This window comes from Physcomitrium patens, chromosome 14, assembly GCF_059467195.1.
Source record: "Physcomitrium patens ecotype Gransden chromosome 14, ASM5946719v1, whole genome shotgun sequence".
Taxonomy (NCBI): Eukaryota; Viridiplantae; Streptophyta; class Bryopsida; order Funariales; family Funariaceae; genus Physcomitrium; species Physcomitrium patens.
In genome coordinates, this window is record NC_143423.1 from 3627101 (window position 1) to 3647061 (window position 19961).

General features: G+C 37.2%; 2 protein-coding genes across 3 annotated transcripts; both read left to right on the plus strand.

The window, feature by feature from the left end:
- The first annotated feature begins 1820 nt into the window (after window positions 1–1820).
- On the plus strand, window positions 1821–6139 carry LOC112291507 (uncharacterized). The gene is made up of 4 exons (XM_024539025.3): window positions 1821–2539; window positions 2752–2907; window positions 3219–3953; window positions 4203–6139. Exons 1-4 carry the CDS (start codon window positions 2219–2221, stop codon window positions 5235–5237), a joined length of 2247 nt encoding a protein of 748 aa, XP_024394793.1. The 5' UTR covers window positions 1821–2218; the 3' UTR covers window positions 5238–6139.
- Window positions 6140–10791: 4652 nt separating this feature from the next.
- Window positions 10792–14468, plus strand: LOC112291508 (glucan endo-1,3-beta-D-glucosidase). Of its 2 annotated transcripts, XM_090255623.1 has the most exons (4): window positions 10793–11486; window positions 11620–11816; window positions 12104–13534; window positions 14067–14468. In XM_090255623.1, the coding sequence occupies exons 3-4, from the start codon at window positions 12238–12240 to the stop codon at window positions 14090–14092; spliced, it is 1323 nt and encodes a 440-aa protein (XP_090111749.1). In that variant the 5' UTR covers window positions 10793–11486; window positions 11620–11816; window positions 12104–12237; the 3' UTR covers window positions 14093–14468. The 2 variants fall into 2 exon arrangements, with proteins under 2 accessions (XP_024394794.1, XP_090111749.1); XM_024539026.3 differs by lacking the exon at window positions 11620–11816 and having other exon boundaries at window positions 10792–11486.
- Window positions 14469–19961: the final 5493 nt, after the last annotated feature.

Here is a 19961-nt window from a genome sequence, read left to right on the forward strand (position 1 = left end):
TATTTATATTTCTACTTTTTGAAGAATTTTATATACTTAATTAAATTCTAATAGAGTTTCAATATATATATATATGTGTGTGTGTGTATACATAAGTTATGACTAAAGGTTTCTGCAGAGTAATATTTAAGTCTAATTATTTATTGTGTGTCATATTAAAATGTATTATCATAAAGTATTCTATAAACTCAAGTTTTTCATTCATCAAAGGTGAGCCTACCATTGTCTTTTTTAGTGTCAAATATCTTCATTTTTCAATGTTATATTTGATTGATTTTATTAGTATCATTATTTGTAAGTTTTTAAATTTTAATACTTTACATTTGATATAATTTTATATTTTATTGTAATAATACACTTATCTAACTAATCAAACTTTAAATCAAATAATACAACATCTTGAAATTATAGTGGTGTCACTAGCAACTTGATTTATAAAAATGAGTAATTTATCTTTCTACTTTTGTAATATTAATTAACAAATGGTTATGGAGCTTTAAGCATAAAAATATTTTAAAAATAAATTACAACTACATCTTGTATCTAATAATGATTCTTTAATTTTTTTCTTTTTTCTTTTTGGTGATGTTTGAATTGTACAAAGAAGAAGAAGAAGAAAAAAAGAAAAAAGAACTTTAAAATAAACATATACAAAAACTTATTTCTTTTAATATATTGATTATCATACTAAGTGATTTTTTTTTTGGTTTATTATATAACATTTGGAATTTAGAAAGAAATATTTATTTATTTATTATTATTTATTTTTATAAATATTCTCACAGAAAAAAAGAAACTACACTCAACGACTGACACCAAGCAGAGCGGATGAACAGACCACGGTAAATAGAGATGATAACCAAAACATCCATCAATCAAACGAACGGATAACGATGGTCATGGAGGATGATCAAGTACGTTCATCAATGAAAGGATCACCTTCGCGGAAAGTAGAAGCCCCAGAGCGGGCTCCAGGGTGGGTGGGGTCAGACCGGGCAAGGCAGGGCCTGTTCAAGCGGGGAAAGCCCGGCGTCACCCAGTCGGTGGTGCGGCGTCACACCTCCCGAGGAGGAGGCGGCGGATGGCTTCACCCCCCCCTCCCCCAGCAACGGACTCCGATGAGGGGGCAATTGGGTAGAGAAGTAGTAGCAGCAGCAGTGGTAGCGTGGGATCACCCCCCCGGGACATGAGAGACAAGCCTCTGGTGGCCAACGGCACAGACAGACAGACAGCCTTCCAACCACGGAGGAGCCCCGCTTTCTCGGCGCCGTGGTGGTTGGTGAGGTGCTGGGAGCTTTCCTCACGCTCCAGCCAGCGTCCTGTCGTTCCCCCCCCCCTGTTTTCCGCTGGGAAGGGAGGGGAGCTTCTCCACTCTCATCAGGGCTAAGCGGACCTCAATTGGAGCAACGTGACCGGAATGCACTGCGTTTCTTGTGCGGTGGTATTGATGAGTTTAGCTGTGGGAGTGTACGCTGATCCCTGTCCCCCGGGGCTGTGTGGCTCGTGAAGTGGTGCCTTGCATTGGTTGTGCCGGAGGTTTGGAGTGGTCTGGAGGTGTTTTGTTATGTTACAGGTGCTGCGGTTCCTTGCTGCGGGGTTGCATTGGCGGGGGCTGCGTCTTCCCGTGGACTTTCGTCGAGGGGAGTAAGGGTTGTTGGTGTTGTAGCTTTTGTGTGGAGTGGAGCAGAACTGAGCCTAGCGCTAGGGATTAGGAGAGGTGGAGAATTACGCGTAGGGGAAGGAAGGAAGGCTCCAGGATATGTGTTGATGTAGGAGTTTTTTTCTTCCTATGACGTAGCTTCTCTGTCAGAATGTGAGTTTTCCGTATTTGTGCTTTGGAGTGTTTATGACTGGGGGTCGCTGGTGGAGCTTGGGGTTGGAGGTGGGGTTTTGTGCTGTTGGAAATAGCATGGCAGTGTATCGGCTGGCTGTGAGTGAAAAGAGCACTCGTCAAATTATTGTTGGTTTGCGGATTTTTGTGGAGCTTTGTTGAAAGTGTTTAAGAGTTTGCAGCTCTTTGTTGGAGAAAGAAGCAGAAGGATCTAGCGCAGGAATTACGGTTGTTTTCGTTTGCAAGTTTGTAGCCTCGACCGGGGATTTTATTTTTTTTCTAGCGTTGAAAACAGAAGCTTGTGTTCGTGCCGGAGAGATCAATTAAGTTTTCAATTGAACAAGCAGAGTACAAGTTGGCAGTAATCGTCTCTTAGAGACGGTCACTATGGTCATTAAGGCGATGAAGTGGCCACTTCGTCAGCACTTTTCCAAGAAATATCAAGTCAATCTGGTTTTGAACAAGCTTGAAGGGCTGTCTCCAAATGATTCCGAGGAAGCCAAATTGTATGTCGATTTGAAATGGAAGGGACCAAAGAGTGCCCTTGGTTCCCGATTTCGAAGTATGAAGCGGGAGAAGACGAATGCTCTGCCGGTGGAGAACAGCGGATCAGTATCATGGGACAAAAAGTTCGAACATGTGTGTGTTCTTACAAACGACAAAGATGGTGTCTTTCAACCGTGGCATGTGCACCTCGTTCTTTGCGAGGTAACATATTGTATTCTCTTATTTGGTTTCGTTTCTAGCTTGGGAAACCGGATGCCTTTGCAGTGGCCGTGGTTCTATTGGATCTTGCTCATCACGCTTTCTTTTTCCTACATTTGGCGAGCAAGTTCTTGCTTGCTCAGCACTTCATGAAAAATTATGTCAGTGAGGCAATTATGCATTGGTTTGTTTACACGCGGGTTTTGGTCGTGTAGGCATTACCGGAAAATTCGAAAGGCAAGGTCTCTGTGTTGGGCACTGTCATTCTGGACCTCGGAGCTCTGGCTTCCTCTGCAACCTCTTCTCACAATCCCATATCCTTGCCTGTGACATGCAAACGTGGAGATTGTAACGTTGAAGCGACTTTTGGGGTATTGAGTCAAACCTTTTTTTTTAAATATTATTACTATTTTCTGCTTTGAACCTATACTGAAAATGTCTTTCGTACACGTTGACGTCTCAATTTAGCCCATCAGAAAGCACGGTTGCGTTGCAAGGACAACACTTGTACACATCATTGCGTTTGCCAGCTCCAAGGGTTGTTGCAGCGTGCGCAGAGTTGAATTCTTGCATCTATTTCGACAAATTTCAATCCCCTGGTGCTCGCTGACTTGACTATCAGATGTCAGACGATTTCGTGGATACTAAATAATCATAATGAGACTGTGCTTGCGAATTGCAGATTACCTTCAGCTTTTCAGAGCTGCGGACGGTGTATGAGACAGGATTTGAGAGCGTGCATAGGCTCGTGGCACCTGCAATGGCATGTATGGGTGGGAATGCTCACACTTGGGAGCCTGAGGGTGATGATGTGGTGAAGGTTCATCCTGATCCGGAGAAGAAGAAGAAATCTTCCAAGGAATTATCAAGGGAACACGTGTTGGGTTTGAAAGCCAAGAGAAATCTTCAGGTTGAGGATGTTGATCCAACGGATACTGGAAAGTTCTCCCCTCGTAGTGTTGGAAGCATACAGGATGGCTTGGATCTCTTTGACTCGGACTGGGTCGATGATTCTGATGTGGAGGAGTATGGCGAGGAAGTTGAAGTAGTTAACATTGGGCAGTTTGTTGGCTATGGAACACTAGCTGGGGTCAACCTGGTTGTTGAGGGTGCGCTGCCTCACCATGCGGATGAAACAGCTAGCACCGTAATTGATGATACTGAAGGTCGTGACACTATGTACAGTCGAGCCGCTCTCATGGCAATTCCTAAAGTGGATGCGACTCTGGAGGAGGTCTCAACATCAGAGGCTGCGGAATTGGTGTCACAAGGCTCTTTGATGAGTATGCTTTCTTGGCGGAAGAGAAAGTTGAGTTTCAGGTCACCTCGATCTCGCGGGGAGCCATTGCTGAACAAAGCTTATGGGGAGGAAGGTGGTGATGAAATTGACTGGCATCGACGGCAGGCAGATCCAACAGTCAGCTCCTAACTTATCTCCTGTTTTTTCTTTTTTCTTTTCTAGAGCCTGTGTGACATTGAACTTCGGAAAGTTCTGTTGTTGGACATGTTCAAAGTGAAATGATTGGCAACACATCACGTTGGATTTTAACAAACAGACTGCTTCAGATTATCTCATATTTACTTCCTGAATCACCATAATCTAGCGTGCCTAAATGTAATGACATTTATCTTGCATGTAACTTATTGTTTGAACAAATGTATTCAGAGTCGAAAGAGCGAGGACAGCCTTGCACTTGCCGCCGGAGCACTGGATTTTGGGGAAACTCTTTTCGCCGTAGGAACATGGGAGCAAAAGAATATTATTAGCAGGGATGGACAGACACAGCTTTCGACGAAGGTGTTCTTCGCTTCCTTTGATCAGCGTAGTGAGAGCGCAGCGGGGGAGAGTGCTTGCACCGCCCTTGTAGCGGTCATAGCCGACTGGTTACATAAGCACCCCACTCTTGTGCCCAGCAAAACTGAATTTGACATGCTGATTCGGGAAGGTTCTGCTGAGTGGAGAAAACTATGCACTGTGGAAGCATATAAGGATCGGTTCGCAGACAAACACTTTGATTTGGAAACTGTTATTGAAGCAGCAGTGCGGCCACTTAGAGTCGTACCTGAGATGTCCTTCGTTGGGTTTTTCGTTCCCGAAGGTGTAAGCCACGAGTCCTTGGAGTTCTTGCAAGACGCTATGTCATTTGAGAGCATCTGGGAGGAGATCGAGCGAGCAGGACCAGCTGTCTACATCGTAAGCTGGAATGACCACTTCTTTGTGCTCAAACTGGAAGATGATAGATGCTACATATTTGACACATTAGGAGAGAGGCTTCAAGAAGGTGGTGAACAAGCCTATATATTACAGTTTGATGCCCAGACCAGTCTTGGTCCGACACCAATTCCAAAACCTGAAGATGTCAAGATTGCAAGTCAGTCGGAAACAATAGCAGCAGAGGTGTCAGATTATATGACATCAGTGAAAGCGGGATGCGACAGCGACACTGTTTCTCCACCTTCTGATGATGTTGCTTCGACTTGTGGAGTTCCCATGGAACTAGTCCTTTCGACTGCGACATGCCATGGGGGAACAGCTTCTTGCTGTCAGTTTATAAAGGAATTTTTCGCTGCTCTGCCTCTGCGAGAGCTTCAAAGTGACATTAAGAAGGGTCTACTTGGGAAGGTCCCTCTCCATCAGTTGCTGCAAATCGAATTTCACTTCACTAATCCCTGGCCCTGCTCAGAGTTGGTTCCTGTTTAAGGTGTTATCGCAGAAAGCTTTTCTGTTGAGGTAGCTCCTATTAGAATGTCAGAAGGGGTATCGCTCGGATTGTACTAGAACAGCACTCATGGGTTGCACTGCTGTATGCTTTCACTGATGAGATCAAATAGCGTTTCAATTCTTTATGAATAGAGTATGAGTCCGAGAAGTGGCTATCGAAGGAGATGTTTGATGGTTTCGTTTGCAGATTGAGGTCTGGATCATCTTCAGGGTACTGCTAAGGGATTGCATCCTTGCGGTATTATCAAGGATATACCTTCATTGGATATTTCTACTGCGAGTCGAGATCGTGGTCTTGGTGGTAGCAAGGAGTCGCGGATTGGATTGCTGACTGAGAAGGGTCTGATTACCCTGCGTAGGAGCTGGAGTTTGTAACCATTCTTATTGTCGCGTACAGGAGACTTCTGCCTTGTTCAGAAAAGGTCTAGAATGACTTGAATTACCCTTCAAACAAGGTTCCGTGGCCCGCAGACGCTCCTAGGATCCAGAAAGCTGCGCCGACGCATTGCTTTTGGTGTTTTCGCAAATAATGATGCGGAAATTCCGAGAAGGTTAAATGACGATGAGCTTTCCCAACGGTTCCAGTCAATGATAGCTTTGGGACAACTGACTAGCTACAAATATCGAGAAAAATGAATAATTTACTAGCATCATGTGGCCAGGTCATGAGCATTTATCTTCAATCCAGTTGTACACTAGTAGCAGCTTGTAGCCTCCACGTGGGTGATACTCCAATTTATAATTTTCTTCTTATATTTATGCGACAGTGGAAGTAGTTTGGCTCTGATACGACCTCATTGGTCTTGACAACATTAGATATGTAGGAATTTTTCACTCATGAATAAATTTAGAACTGTCATATTATTGGTTCTGATTCTGTATGTTCCTCTATTATCACATGTGAGAACCATGAGATCTTGAGATGTATGACGCTTTCTGGTAATTGAGTTATTCTATACAGGCTCGACTTGGTAAGTCAGTTTCTCAACATGAAGTGGTTTTTTGAGGCACTGGTATCTGATTACAGATATTTGGAGGAAAGTACTGAACCGTGATGATCTTCAAGGAACCATCTTTTCCTAAACAAGAGACTGTTGCTACTGAGCTTTTCTCCTGCAGTTACATGTGACTGCTTCCACAAGTCTGATGCGAATGCCGTTCTGATCCACTGGTGCAGAGAGCTGAGTTTGGCAGTACTGACCAGATAAAACGGTCAAATATCGATGTCAAACCAGAGTGCACACCTTGACACTCAGAAATTAGATCCAATCATTGTAAGCGGTGGTTTTAGTTCAGGCAGCTGCAGCAGATGACTCGGCCTTCAAGGATGTAACCGTTTACCCATTTTAATATAAAACATTGAAAGCTGTCAAGAGTTTCCTTGTACAATTATAGTTCTTGTGGACTCGATTATCAGTCCCAGTGCATTGCCAATCAACTCTTCCGAAGGCTAGATGTTTTTTATATCCTAAACTGTGAACGTGCAATGCCATTTCGCGGTGCTGGTGCGTTTTGAAGTAATGTACGTGGTTTTCAGACACTGGATTTATTGTTTCTTCTAACTTCATTATGCATCTGGTGCATCTATACAATGGCCTTAGAGCAGCTGTGCAATGGGCTTAGAAAATTATACAGTAAGAGCATATGACATCCGATCACATACACTTGGCTGTTGATGCCCAAGGTTTGCCAGAGAAGAATTTCTTCGCTTCTGTCCATTGTGTAGGAAGAATCTTGCAGTGGGTTTTACTCGTGGGGCCATTAAAATTTAGGCGTCGTCGCAACGAATGGCGATTGATGTTCTCAAAACCTGGCAGTTTGACTTGCGCTAGCACATTCAGGATTCTGAGGTACTGAGACTTTTTGAGGTCGATTACCTGACGCAGACAATGGGAACACCAGAAGAATCTTGTTGTGTCCTGAAGTTATGAAGGTGTCACCATATCCGGAGTCACAGCTCGCCTCCTAACTTAATCCAGACGCATTCACTGAAGTCTATGACCACTTCTTCCTTACTGAAACCTTGTAAGCATCTTCAACTCGCAGTTAGCAAGCGACCCACGAAGACAAAGCCATTAATGGGTATGAATTCACCCATCTTTCATACCTAGCATCCTTGTACTGGGATCTGGATACAATTGACAGGGTGTGAATGGTTAGCTTTACACGATGCAATGTCTGTGTGACAGGGACTTTAAACAACTGGAATAAGGCAAGGTGAGGTGATCTTTTATGATCAATAGTGTCTCAGACCCTCCACATGAATATCACAAGTTATGGGAGCTTTTGCTTATGGTCTCACATGCACAAGACTTGGTTTGTTTATGGTGTTTTGTAAACTGTTTCCATGCATGTTGATTTTTGATTTGTGATTGAATGATGGAAATGGGGGTTTTTTTATTTTATTTTTATTTTGTTGTATGGCTGACACATTGTGTTTGATGAAGGTATGTAAGTAATCAGAAGAAAAATGGTTTATTTTCCAGACAGATTTTAAAATTTATTAAAAACTAATATCTACACTCTCCTTTTTGAAAATGGTCCAGATCAATATATATAAATATATATATATATATGATTTTTTTTTACTTGAAAAAAATGTGGAATAGAAACAATAATGACAGATTATATTGAAATATTCATTCCAAGTATTACAATGAAATTGTACAAAAAAGATCAATAGCGTCAGTTTTACTAATGTAATCTATGGTTTATTTTTAAAGCAAAGAATATTAAATAAAAATCCATGAAATAATCGATATTTAATTAAATGATAAATTACAAAAAAACAGTTAAAACACAACTACCTTAAAATTATGGGTCCTGAAGGCTTCAAATAAAAGTTTAAATAAATCATCATTGAGTGGAAGAAAATGTTATACATTTAAATTACTTTTTCAAAAAATACTGTGGCCTTAAGAAATGAAAGAGACATTTAAAATACAACAAAGGCATATAAAATTTGAATGCCACAAGGAGTAAATATACATGTTTTGTACTCAATTTATTCCATAAAATATATATTTACATATATATGTTATTTAGGGGTGTAATTAAGAAATTATTGGATTTATATATGGTAAAAGATAAAATAAAATTAAAATAGTATTGTAATATATAAAATCTTCAGGAAAATTCATTTTATTTATTTTTATTTTTAGAATGAAGTATTTTTAAAATATAAAATATAAATATAAAATATAATATATATATATATATATATAAATTTGAATTTACAAAATTTCAAAAAAATTCAATATTCTAATTTTAAGTATAACAAAATCTATCTTAGATATATTTTTATCATAAGTAAGATAAATATCAAAAATGAGATATCTATATATATATATATATATATATATGTTGATAAATTATCTAAATTTAGGTTAAAGCTTTTGATGTTTTTGGTGTATTGAAATAAACCTCAGACATACTTAATGTGCCTCTCTTAATATTTATAACAAGTTAATTCTAATTATATTCGAAGACTCAAAAGTCCTATATTAATGGTATAAATAATTTAGGCAGATCTAAATAAGGCTACCATTGGCTTTATACACTACTATTGTATAGTGTTAGTATACTCTTTGGAATTGAACATACAAAGGGTCTTTTTATTTGCATTGTAAATTTCTAAGTAGAGTCTCAAGACATTTTAGGATTAAAAAAGCTCTCAACTAATATGTACGTAGTATGCATAAGTTGTATAAAAATCTTTGCCAAATTTCAGAGGTATTTAAATAAGGGTTAAATAAAAGATGAATATGGATTTAATTATTTTTGTCATAAATTTCCTATAGGTAGTGATTTTTGAAGTGGTAAAATTTCCATCTATAGGATGTCATATAATAGGATGTTATAATTCTGTAACCTTAAACATAGCTAAAACTTTGCACCTATTCTTAAATAAAGTTATTACATTATTGTGTATATATATATATATATATATATATATATATATAATCAAAATTAAGATGATAATTATGCACCAATTTTTATAAAGAATTAGCATATTTATGATTGACAATACAAAAAAATTGTTAGTTTTATATGAAAGTTGATTGTATTTATGTTTTTTTAATTATTTTTTAATGTATACATTTGTATAAAAAATATTTGCATATGTTATGCCAAAAAGAAAAATAAGAAATATTATTCTATAACATCTGATGATATTTTAATGTTCATGATATTACATATATTTTTAATAAATAAGTTTGTTTTAAATAAAATTTATTATTGATTGGTATGTTTGATTTATTGTGAAATTTTTATCTAAGTTTAGGTTGATGCATGATTATATGCAAGACATATGTATGCAATCAGATAATAATAATGATCATATAAAATAATAATCAAGTGCCCTGAATTATATATATTAACACTGTTTGTTATATGTATCTTCACAGTAGATTTAAAAAATAAAAAATGATGCTGAGATTCCAAGAATAGTGGTATAATAAAAATAAATTCGATACTACAATAGGTACTTATTTCTTACAGCAAGATAATGTACAGTAGCATTTATAATAATTAAAGAAACATAAATAAATAAATGATTAAAATTCCTTTTCTCTTATAGTTATAAAATAGTCTAACATCTAAGATAAAAATCATCAGATCATGTACACTATTTACAATTTTGGTATAAATAATTATGAAAGTTACTTGTAAAATTGAAACCTTGAAACCATCCATGATACTTTGAATAACCTCTTACAAGTATCTGTTGACCAGTTCAATTCAACAAAGATATTGTTCTAGTTTTATTTTATTTTTCCATATAAAATCAAATTATTTCTAGAACGCCACATTTATGCACCATATATCCATCACTTAAAAATATAAAAAGACCAAAGTTATAAATTTTAACCCATTTTACATCTATACATACAACTAACATCTTAATGTTTTTTTTTTCTTTTTCTCTCATCCAGAAAAAGAGAAAAGGTGATGTATTTTTACAACTTAAGTCAAGGCTCAGTTTTTTAAAGTACAAAAATACCCATATATCATGTCCAACTATATAATCACTCGTATGCACTATACAGATTGTCGAAGGTACATGAGCACAAGATGCAAGTGGACAAGAGGACGGAGCACTAGAGGAACAGACAAAAAGTTGTATTCTAGTAAGACAGGCCACACACATGGCCAAGTGCAAGTCAGACCACAGCTTATGGATCAGATCATGAAACTGAAGTAGCATACCGAGTTTTTGCAGTAGAATTGCAAATAAAAGGAAGTGAGTCATAGAATGAAGTAGTTTTTGTTCTACTATATTGTGGACATCATCTCCGCAATGGTGACGTAGAGGGCAGCGCCCGTCATAGAGGACTGGGCACTCAGGTTGCCAACTTTCTACTACGACGATGGGGGGCCGTATCCAGCAGGACTAGACAGAGAGACGTTGCTGTCCGGAATACCGTAATGGAGCGTGACAACATGGAGCAGGAGATCAAAATCAAAGCTGACAGAGCTAGAGAGGACAGGCTCTGATCAATGCCCCCGCCCCCAAAACCTTGAATATCAAGCTGCAGTTGCCGCCACCAGACCCAGATCATCACCGATCGAATCTCTACTCCACGGCCCCTACTAATCTCCCTTCAACTCCCCCCCTTAGGTAGCACAGCGTCTGCCATGCCAATGCCGTCTGCACCTTTCTCGCCATCTGCCATCCAGCTATCTCACAGCGTCATGTCCTAGCTGGTGCCAAATCTCGGCAGAAGATCCTCATGTATTTGTTGTAGCAGCAGCAGCAGCAGCCCAGTTAACTCAATTGCTCAGTTGGTTCAGGTGTGTCTGTCCCGGCAACGTGGCAGCTGTTAGTCTCAGTCGTTCGCGGGAGCCATTGCAACGGTTATGCGAGCGGGTTTGTAATGCTGAGGGTGTTTCGTTGAGGTAGATAACCTAAGTTACGGGTCCCTTTTGAGGAAGTCCAGAAGCTGCTCACTTCCGTGGAGTTGAGTGCGTGTTGAGCGACAGCAGGAGCGGTCACCATGTGCGTCGGCTTTGCAATGGCTGCGTGGTAATGTAATGCAGTGGTCTACTGTGGTGAGTTGATTGATTGCAGTGGAGTTGCGCGAAGAGGGGTTTTTTCGTTTTTCTTCTTTCCTCCTTCCAGCGTGTATCGAATGGATAAGGCGATGAGGACCTCAATGCATGGGAGGAGTTGCCTAAAACTTGCAATTTTCGTTGTGCTCGGTTGTTCCTGTTTCTCCTTCGCAGGTACGACATCACAATAAACCAGTTGGATGTTAGTTTAAATCAGTTTAGATGATTTGAGAAGAGTTTTGCTGAGTGCTCCGTGAGGTGGGAACGGATGCTTTTTGATTGTTATATGGCTGGTGAAAATTAGCAGGATTGCTTCGATTGCGAGTCGGTCTTGTTGCTAGGAAGAGTTTAGTGCTGCCGGCTCTCAGTTTTCACGGCATGGCATGGCATTCTTTAACCGCTACCTTGAGTCAAGAAAATATTTAGACATATATTGAGTACTCCCACCTCAAGACACACTGTCAGGACAACTACTTTCACCTTGCTTCGCTGGCTTCTTTTAAGGTATCTACTCAGAGTAGCTGTTTCTAAAGCTATGACGTATTGTGCTACCTAGTTAGACCAAGTCTGCACATTGCCTATGTCCACTGTGTTACAGGTTTTGGCCTTTGTTTATTAGTGTTGTAAGGCCTAAATGTCCGATACGAGAAAGTTCCTCTGCACTGTTTCGCTCAGCAGCTAGCTAGCTAGCTGCTCACCATCTTGAATTGTTTTTGATATTCTATGGACAACCCAATGACGGGCTCCATGTTCCGATCATGACGCTGTTCAAGCAATCCATTGATTTGCAGTGGGCACCGGTGGCACCGTGGGCGTCAACTACGGCACTTTAGGCAACAATTTGCCTTCCTCAGCCCAAGTCGCCCAGCTGCTCCTCTCCACATCCCTCCGCAATGTCAAGATCTACAACGCTGATAAAGCCATCATGGAGGCCTTCGCCAACACCAACATCAAACTTGTTGTTGGCATCGGGACAGAATCCATTCCACTTCTCGCCAGCAGCTCCACGGCCGCGCAGGCTTGGGTGCAATCCAACATTGCTGCGTATGTGCCGGGGACTCAAATAACTGCCCTCGCAGTCGGCAACGAGGTCTTCACCACATCCCCGCAGATGGCATCCCAACTCGTTCCCGCCATGGTCAACATACACACCGCTCTCGTGAACCTCAAGCTCGATTACATCAAGGTGAGCACTCCACACAACCTCCAGGTGCTGCAAAAGTCCTTCCCACCGTCATCCGGCGCTTTTCGGGCTAACATCACCAACGAGGTGAAGTCTTTGCTGGCCTTTCTGTCCGCCACCAGCAGTCCTATCATGGTCAACTTCTATCCCTACTTTGCATACCGCGACGACCCCAAGAACGTCTCGCTCAACTACTCCCTCTTCCAGCCCAACACAGGCGTCACGGACGTCAACACAGGCCTACATTATAACAACATGCTGGATGCGCAGCTAGATTCAGTATACTCCGCCATGGAGCGGTTTGGTTACCACAATATCCCAGTCCTGATCTCTGAGACCGGCTGGCCCTCCAGCGGTGACCCCACCGAGATTGCAGTCAGCGCCACAAACGCCCAGATCTATAATCAGAACTTGATCAAATATGTCACATCCAACAAGGGGACGCCTCTCCGCCCTTCTACATCTGTCGACGCGTACATCTTCGCGCTCTTCAACGAAAACATGAAACCTGGACCTGGATCAGAGCGATTCTTCGGCCTTTTCAACCCCGACAAATCGATCGTGTACAATCTGGGCATAGTGACGAACACGTATCCACCGATTTCTGCAACTCCACCCTACACCTCCCCGATTTCTCCAACTCCTCCTGTTGTCTACCCACCTCCGCAGCCGTCGCTTCCACCGCCTGTGTACTCTCCGCCAGTTCCGCCTGCGAACATTTATCCTACTCCTCCGACACCGCCTGTGCTTACTCCTAGTCCTCCATATTATGCTCCGGTTCAAAGTGGGAATCCCGGCAAGACATGGTGCGTCGCGAAGCCAGGGTCGGGCGAGTCAGAGGTGGCGAATGCATTGAATTTTGCGTGCGGTGAAGGGGGTGCGGATTGTGGGGAGATTCAGGCCGGTGGGGCTTGTTACAGTCCTAACACTGTGCTTTCGCACGCTTCATTTGCGTTCAACACTTACTATCAGAAGATGGGTAGGAATTACTGGAACTGCTACTTTGGAGGGACGAGTGTGATCACCATAACGGATCCAAGTAAGTCGTACGAACTCACCATCCATAACTATTCGTAGAAATCATGACAAACCTTGGCAGTCGTAGAATTAGTGAGACCCATTTCAGACCAAGCCTCTGCGAATAGCTTAGGAAGAATATTTGCGTAGAGACACAAAATCTAATCCCAGCTGTCTCGCAGCTGTCTCTTGTCGCAAGTTTACCCCTGTTGTGAAAGCGGCCCACGGTCATCAGCCATGTTTCACCATGAAGACTCGCAGTTATTAGTTGTAATCCGCTGCATCGTTTCCTGTCTGGTTGCGGGTCTAACATTGCTGTCATGAGTACACGTACAACACTACATACTTAAAATATGAAACGAGTGAATTTGAATACCTGCCACTTCGGTAGGTTGTCATTTGCCGTAGTGTTGCTATGGTTTGTGTACATAACATGATTTCCCATTAAGATTACCAGTAGTTTTCGAGCAATTTTTTATACATGTCACGGGAGATTGTTGAAAGTGGTGACGTGTAGGAATATTGTGCTCATTGGTTTGTCGCTGAATGTGCAGGTTATTCAGGGTGTAGATTTCATTGATTATTTGGGTCTGAAGTCGTAAGCACAGCTTAAGAAGCTTTATGAGGAACAGTATTGATATCAATGTAGTAGTGCTTGTGGGGGGAAGTTGCCACAATTGCCAGTCAGGACGACGATGATAGGATGATAGTTGGATAGTGTAATAGCAGTGGTGAAGACTAAGTGAACGGTATGGAATGCCTCAAGAATATTTGATTCAGAGCTGCAAAAACGGTTTGCGATGCGGAAGTGGGTTCTCTCTTCCGCCTTTTGAGGGGTAAGGCATTCTGTGACGTAAAGCAGCATTTTTGTGAAATTTATCACTCAATTTGTCATGCATATAATTTTTTTGAAATAAAAAAAGTACGCGGAAATGCTTTACTTGCCGAATGTAAAACTGGGAAACGTACAGATTTAAAGTGAGAACGGTTGATTAGACACCTGGACATCAAAACTGAATGCAATGTACCGTAGTTTTCATCAGAAGTTGAAGGTAGGCATTTACCCACCTGTGGAGAGGAAGAAGACCCTCTGGAACGTGGCGATGTAAATAGATAAACCTTGAACACTGGTGAACATCCCCATAACAATGATATCCATTCTGCCACTGTGTTCTACGTGTGTTTTCAAGAGAACTGGCGCAGCTTTATTAAGCATATCAAACGTAATTCTGGTTGAATCAGCTAAAGCACCTGATAATTTTGCAAAGGCCACGTGCCCCCAACAAGCATCAGTAGTATGCTCACCTATCACCTCCCACTATCAGAGCCTGGACACATCACAAGTAACATGTCTGATCCAAATGGACAGTTGATGGTTCAATCTATCTGAGAACTCACCAATAAGCATTCCACCATTCATGAGTGATTGCTCAACACATCAAGTGGCAGTAGATTGTACTTACTAAAACTCAGCTTCTGCTAAAAACAAAGCTCATTTCCAGACAGCTTGAGCAGTAACGTCTGAGTTAGCTGTAACGACTCGTATCAGGGAGTTTGATGGATCTATATCCACACTTCCTGCGCACTTCGCCGATTTCCTGGACCCTCAAGCCTGAGCGTGCACATGGGATCCAGACATCTTCTCTCTGACGCTGGAAGCTCTGAATCTCTCAACACCAGCTCCAGTGGCCATTCTTTAATGATTTCACGGCATGAGAAAACCGCTGAATACATAAAAACAGCAATGACTTCCATGAGCTGGTCCTTCACGGTGATGATGTGCAGACAAGGACCTGATGGGGAGTACCCAAAAACTCTAACCAATACAATGACCTATACAAAGATTGCAACGAGGGACCCAGTCACAAGGACTATGAAGCTAAGAGAGAGCTTTGTACTGAGAAACAATAGCTGATGACCCACATTGTTCAAATTGTTGCAGATCTAGAAGTCGATGGTGTGTGTAGAATCATTGATCTTCCCAAACGCTGATCTCTTCTAGCCTGTTGGATGGATGCATCGGGTGGCAGTTGTGTGCACAACCTGATGCGGAGACTGCAATGGAAGAAAATATTGCACATTGCATATTGTGTTATTAGAGGAGTTCTTGCTAAACAAGAATGCACACTGATATATTTATTTACTTCATCCAACATGTTATGTCAATACAATTCTACTTATTTTAGTCAAATTGTTCATCTTGCTTAGCTTTTCTACTCACACCTAGTTGAAGATAAAAAGAGTTAAAATCCAAGTATAGTTTTGGACAAGTGTGTTAATAATTGGTAAAAAAATATTTGAGTAAGGAGATGCATAATTCTATCTATTATAGTAATGATATGACATATTCTAAAGAAATTCAATATTTTAGTGTTAGAAGATAGAATTATTTATTGGTTATAAATTTTTTGATTAAAATTAATATAAAAAATTATTTATTAATATAAATAATAACAAAATAAATATTAGAGAGAATTTTATTTATGGAACTTTTTTTTGTTATTTCCTATAGTAAGTAGCCATAATATATATATATATATATATATATATATATATATATATATATATAAATAGAATAAAAAATATAATTATAATTCAACTTTATTTTATTTATTTTTAATTTTGCTTTATCCTTTTCTTTGCAATGGAGTTATGTTTAGAATTGTATCCATTCTTAAATAGTTCATATGCTCATAGTACAAGAAATATCAAAACCTTTATCTTATCATTATGTGAAGATATTTTTTATGTCATTAGTACAATGTGTTGGAAGAACTAGAGCCTAGCCATGTAAGCAACCAATTCACTATACATAATCAAAGTATTCTCTATGGCTCCTTAACTTTGTCACTTAACAATGAAATTCTCTAGATTTTCAATATGTAAACTTTGCTCCAAGTTTATAAAGAAATTTTAGCAAAATCCACAACTTAATTTTAATATTTTATAAAATTTAATATTAAAATAATTAAAATTTCTTCACATACTAAAAGAGATATTTTGAATCAATTTAACATACAACTATTAATATAACCCTTTAAAAAAATTTAATAATTTACTTATTAAATAATTTTACAATTCAATCATGACATCTATTACTAGTAATAAAAGGTTGTAATTATAAAGATATATAAGTTTCTTATAATTTCAGTTTAAAAAAGCTTTGAAAAACTTCAAAATCTATTTTCAAATTATTGAAAAAATGTTATGCTTGTCATAATGCTTTGATTTCCATAGATATATTAAATTCAACTATATGTAATTGATACCATTTAATATTATCAAAAGAATTACATAGAACTATCTTTTTGCAATTCCATATTTTTTTTATGAAATTTGCATCCAAATGTAAATGTGTTTTGGCTCTTTAAAGACTTGAAGGAATGATGTTAGATTGAATGACAAGAAAAAAGTTCTTTTTAGGTAAGAATAATGTTGTATGAGGTATGTGGAAAGATTTACTTAATAATTTATTTTTTGTTAGGAAAAATTCAATCAAGCTTGTTGGATACTAATTTTCTAATTTTTTATATTTTAATTAGATAAAAATATAAAAATATAAAATCATTTTAAAAAATTAATAAATAAATATTGTAGCAACATAATTCTTAGTGATTCTATAAGAAATCATAATTAATTTTAAATATTTATTAAATTTAGTAAAAATAAATGATTGGTTCTAAAGCATTAACGTTATGATCTTATGTAGCCATATTTCATTAGATAGAAGTAATTTATAAATTTTTTTCTAACTCAAATAGGAGTTTTAGTCATTAGAGTAGTTGAGGTTGCAGAACTAGCACTATGCAATAATGAAGCATGTGAATTAGTTTTAGCAAGTAGAATGGTTGTTAAAAATTCTTTTATGATAAAATTATTTTGAACTATTATCTTTTAGAATAGTAAAAAATAGAAATATGAATAATTTTTTTATTAATTTGTAAGCAATGAATACTTATTATTATAATTTAAATTAATATTAATAAATTTTAATAAAGATATAAATAAAATTTTAAAAAAATCAAAATATAGAAAATCTTAACTAGATTCTATTATCATAGACATACATATTTATTCTAATAGTTATGTAGATATTATAAAAAGATAAAAGTATGTTAATCTGATAATATCTTATAGATAAGCTTCTTAGAAGATTCATAGATGCAGTTTTACCTTTATACATATATATAGGTAATTAATAGATTAAAAACTTGACCAATAAGTTAGCCATATATCACATATGTCAAAAATTAAAAAGTAAAATTTAAGAGTCGAGCAGATTAAACTTCTTTGAGTATTAATTTTGACATATTTGAATTTGTAATGACTTTATAAGAGTTGTGAAAAGTTAGGATTGTCTTAGATGATTTTTAAATTTATAAAATTAAATAGAGTTGATATTTTGGACAATTTCATAAATTTTGATATAAGTCTATAGGTAGAAATTTGTAAGTTTGTATAATTGTGTTTAATGTGTATTACAAATTTGGACTTAATCAAATGGTTAGATTGAAGATTATTGAAGTTTAAGTGGATTGAGGTCTTACAAATTGAAGTTTAAAGATTGATTAGTATCATTATAATTTAATTAAAGTTTGTTTAAGATTTTATTAGAATTATAAGAATCATTTTATTACAAGTTCTATTTTACCTTCTACAATCAAGTTCTCAATGCATTCTCAAGTAAACTTCATAAAATACAACAATGCTTCAATTCCATTTCTTTAATGTAACACCTTAAATATCTTATAATATCTTTTCCTTCAAATTGATCAATTTTATCAACTTCTTGTAAAGCCTTATTTACCATATCTTCTTTGTGATCTTTAACTTATTGCTATTACATGAATATAATAAAAGGTTCAAACATGCTTAGTTACTAATATAAAATGTTGATCATATAAATAAGGTTGAAAGTGTGAAATGGCCCAAACTAATGCCAAAGCTTATCCTTCATAAGATAAGTAATTTGACTTTGTATTGTTATTACTTCTAAAAGCAAATGCAATGACATATTTCCATCTTACATTATTATTACATTATTATTACTATAATTCAATAGCAACACTAACATCTCTTCAATACATACATTCAAAAGTAGTGGATATGCAAATTCATGTAGTACATTTCAAACTTCTTACTAAGAAAGAAAAGACTTATTGTCATCAAGAAAGATTATTCTTGTATTATAGAAAATCTAAATATATTGCTTAATATTATCCAAAGAAGCGACACAACCAAAAAATGAGAAATATGATTGTTAAAGAAGATAGTATGTCAAAAAAAATATTTGACTAAATATAATAGAGATCATGTGGTTGGAACCTTCTACAACATCTAGTGAAGGTCCTATTCTCTCATGTAATCTTTTTCCTTATTTTACAATAAATTTTATTTTAGGATCTAATCATGATAAAGTGTTTGTCTTGTTAGATTTAGGAGCCTTAGTATATTTCTTAGATGAAGAATTTTCTAAAAGACATAGCATACCTTCAATAAAGAAAACTAAACCTCTTCATATAGAAGTCATAGATGGTCCTCTATTGTCTTCAAAACATGTTACTTATGAAATTCTTCCTATAGGAATAACAACTATCGATCATAATAGCTTTGTAATATTTAATATCATTAGATCTCTCTTTAATTCAATCATTTTAGATTTATGATGATTAAAAAATATATAATTCCAAAATAGATTGAATTTTTTATATATTTTTGACTTTTTTAGAAGTATAACTAAAAAAATAATTAATCAAGTAGAAAGTCATAAGTCTAGTATAATTGAATTTGTATTTATAGATATAAAAGCTTTCTTGTATACTCCAAAAGAAGGATTATCTTGAGTCATTTATGCCACATTTATTTCTAAAGAGAAACAAACTTCAAGTGATATTTCAAGAAAATATCAAGATTTTTAACATATATTTGAAAAGAAGAATGATAATATTCTTTAAGAACTTCATCCTTATGAGTATTCCATTGACTTTTAACAAGGAGTTCTATCTCCATTTGCACTAATCTACAATTTATCACAAAATGAGTTGGTCTCATGGACATACACATGTAAGTTAGTAATTACTTATATAAATAGGTAGAAATAGATAGAAATAGATAAATATAAGTTAATTCTATATTATCTTCTGAAAAAGCTTTTTAGAAGCTTCATAGATACTACTTTGACTTTATAGATGTCTATTGTTGACTTTTAGATTAATAACTTAGTCAATAGTCCTACACATGTTGATAGCTTGAAGAACAAGCTAACTATATGGTCCACATGTACAAAACTTACCTTGTAAGCTAAGGCATATATCGTGCAAAGTCAATACATATTAGAGGTCTTATAGAACATTGCCATTTAACTCCTAGTTAGATAGTATATAAAGAGACAAGAGTAAAGCCGTCTTTACTCTTGTCAATTCCTTTCTTGCTTCTAGTTCAGTTTCAAG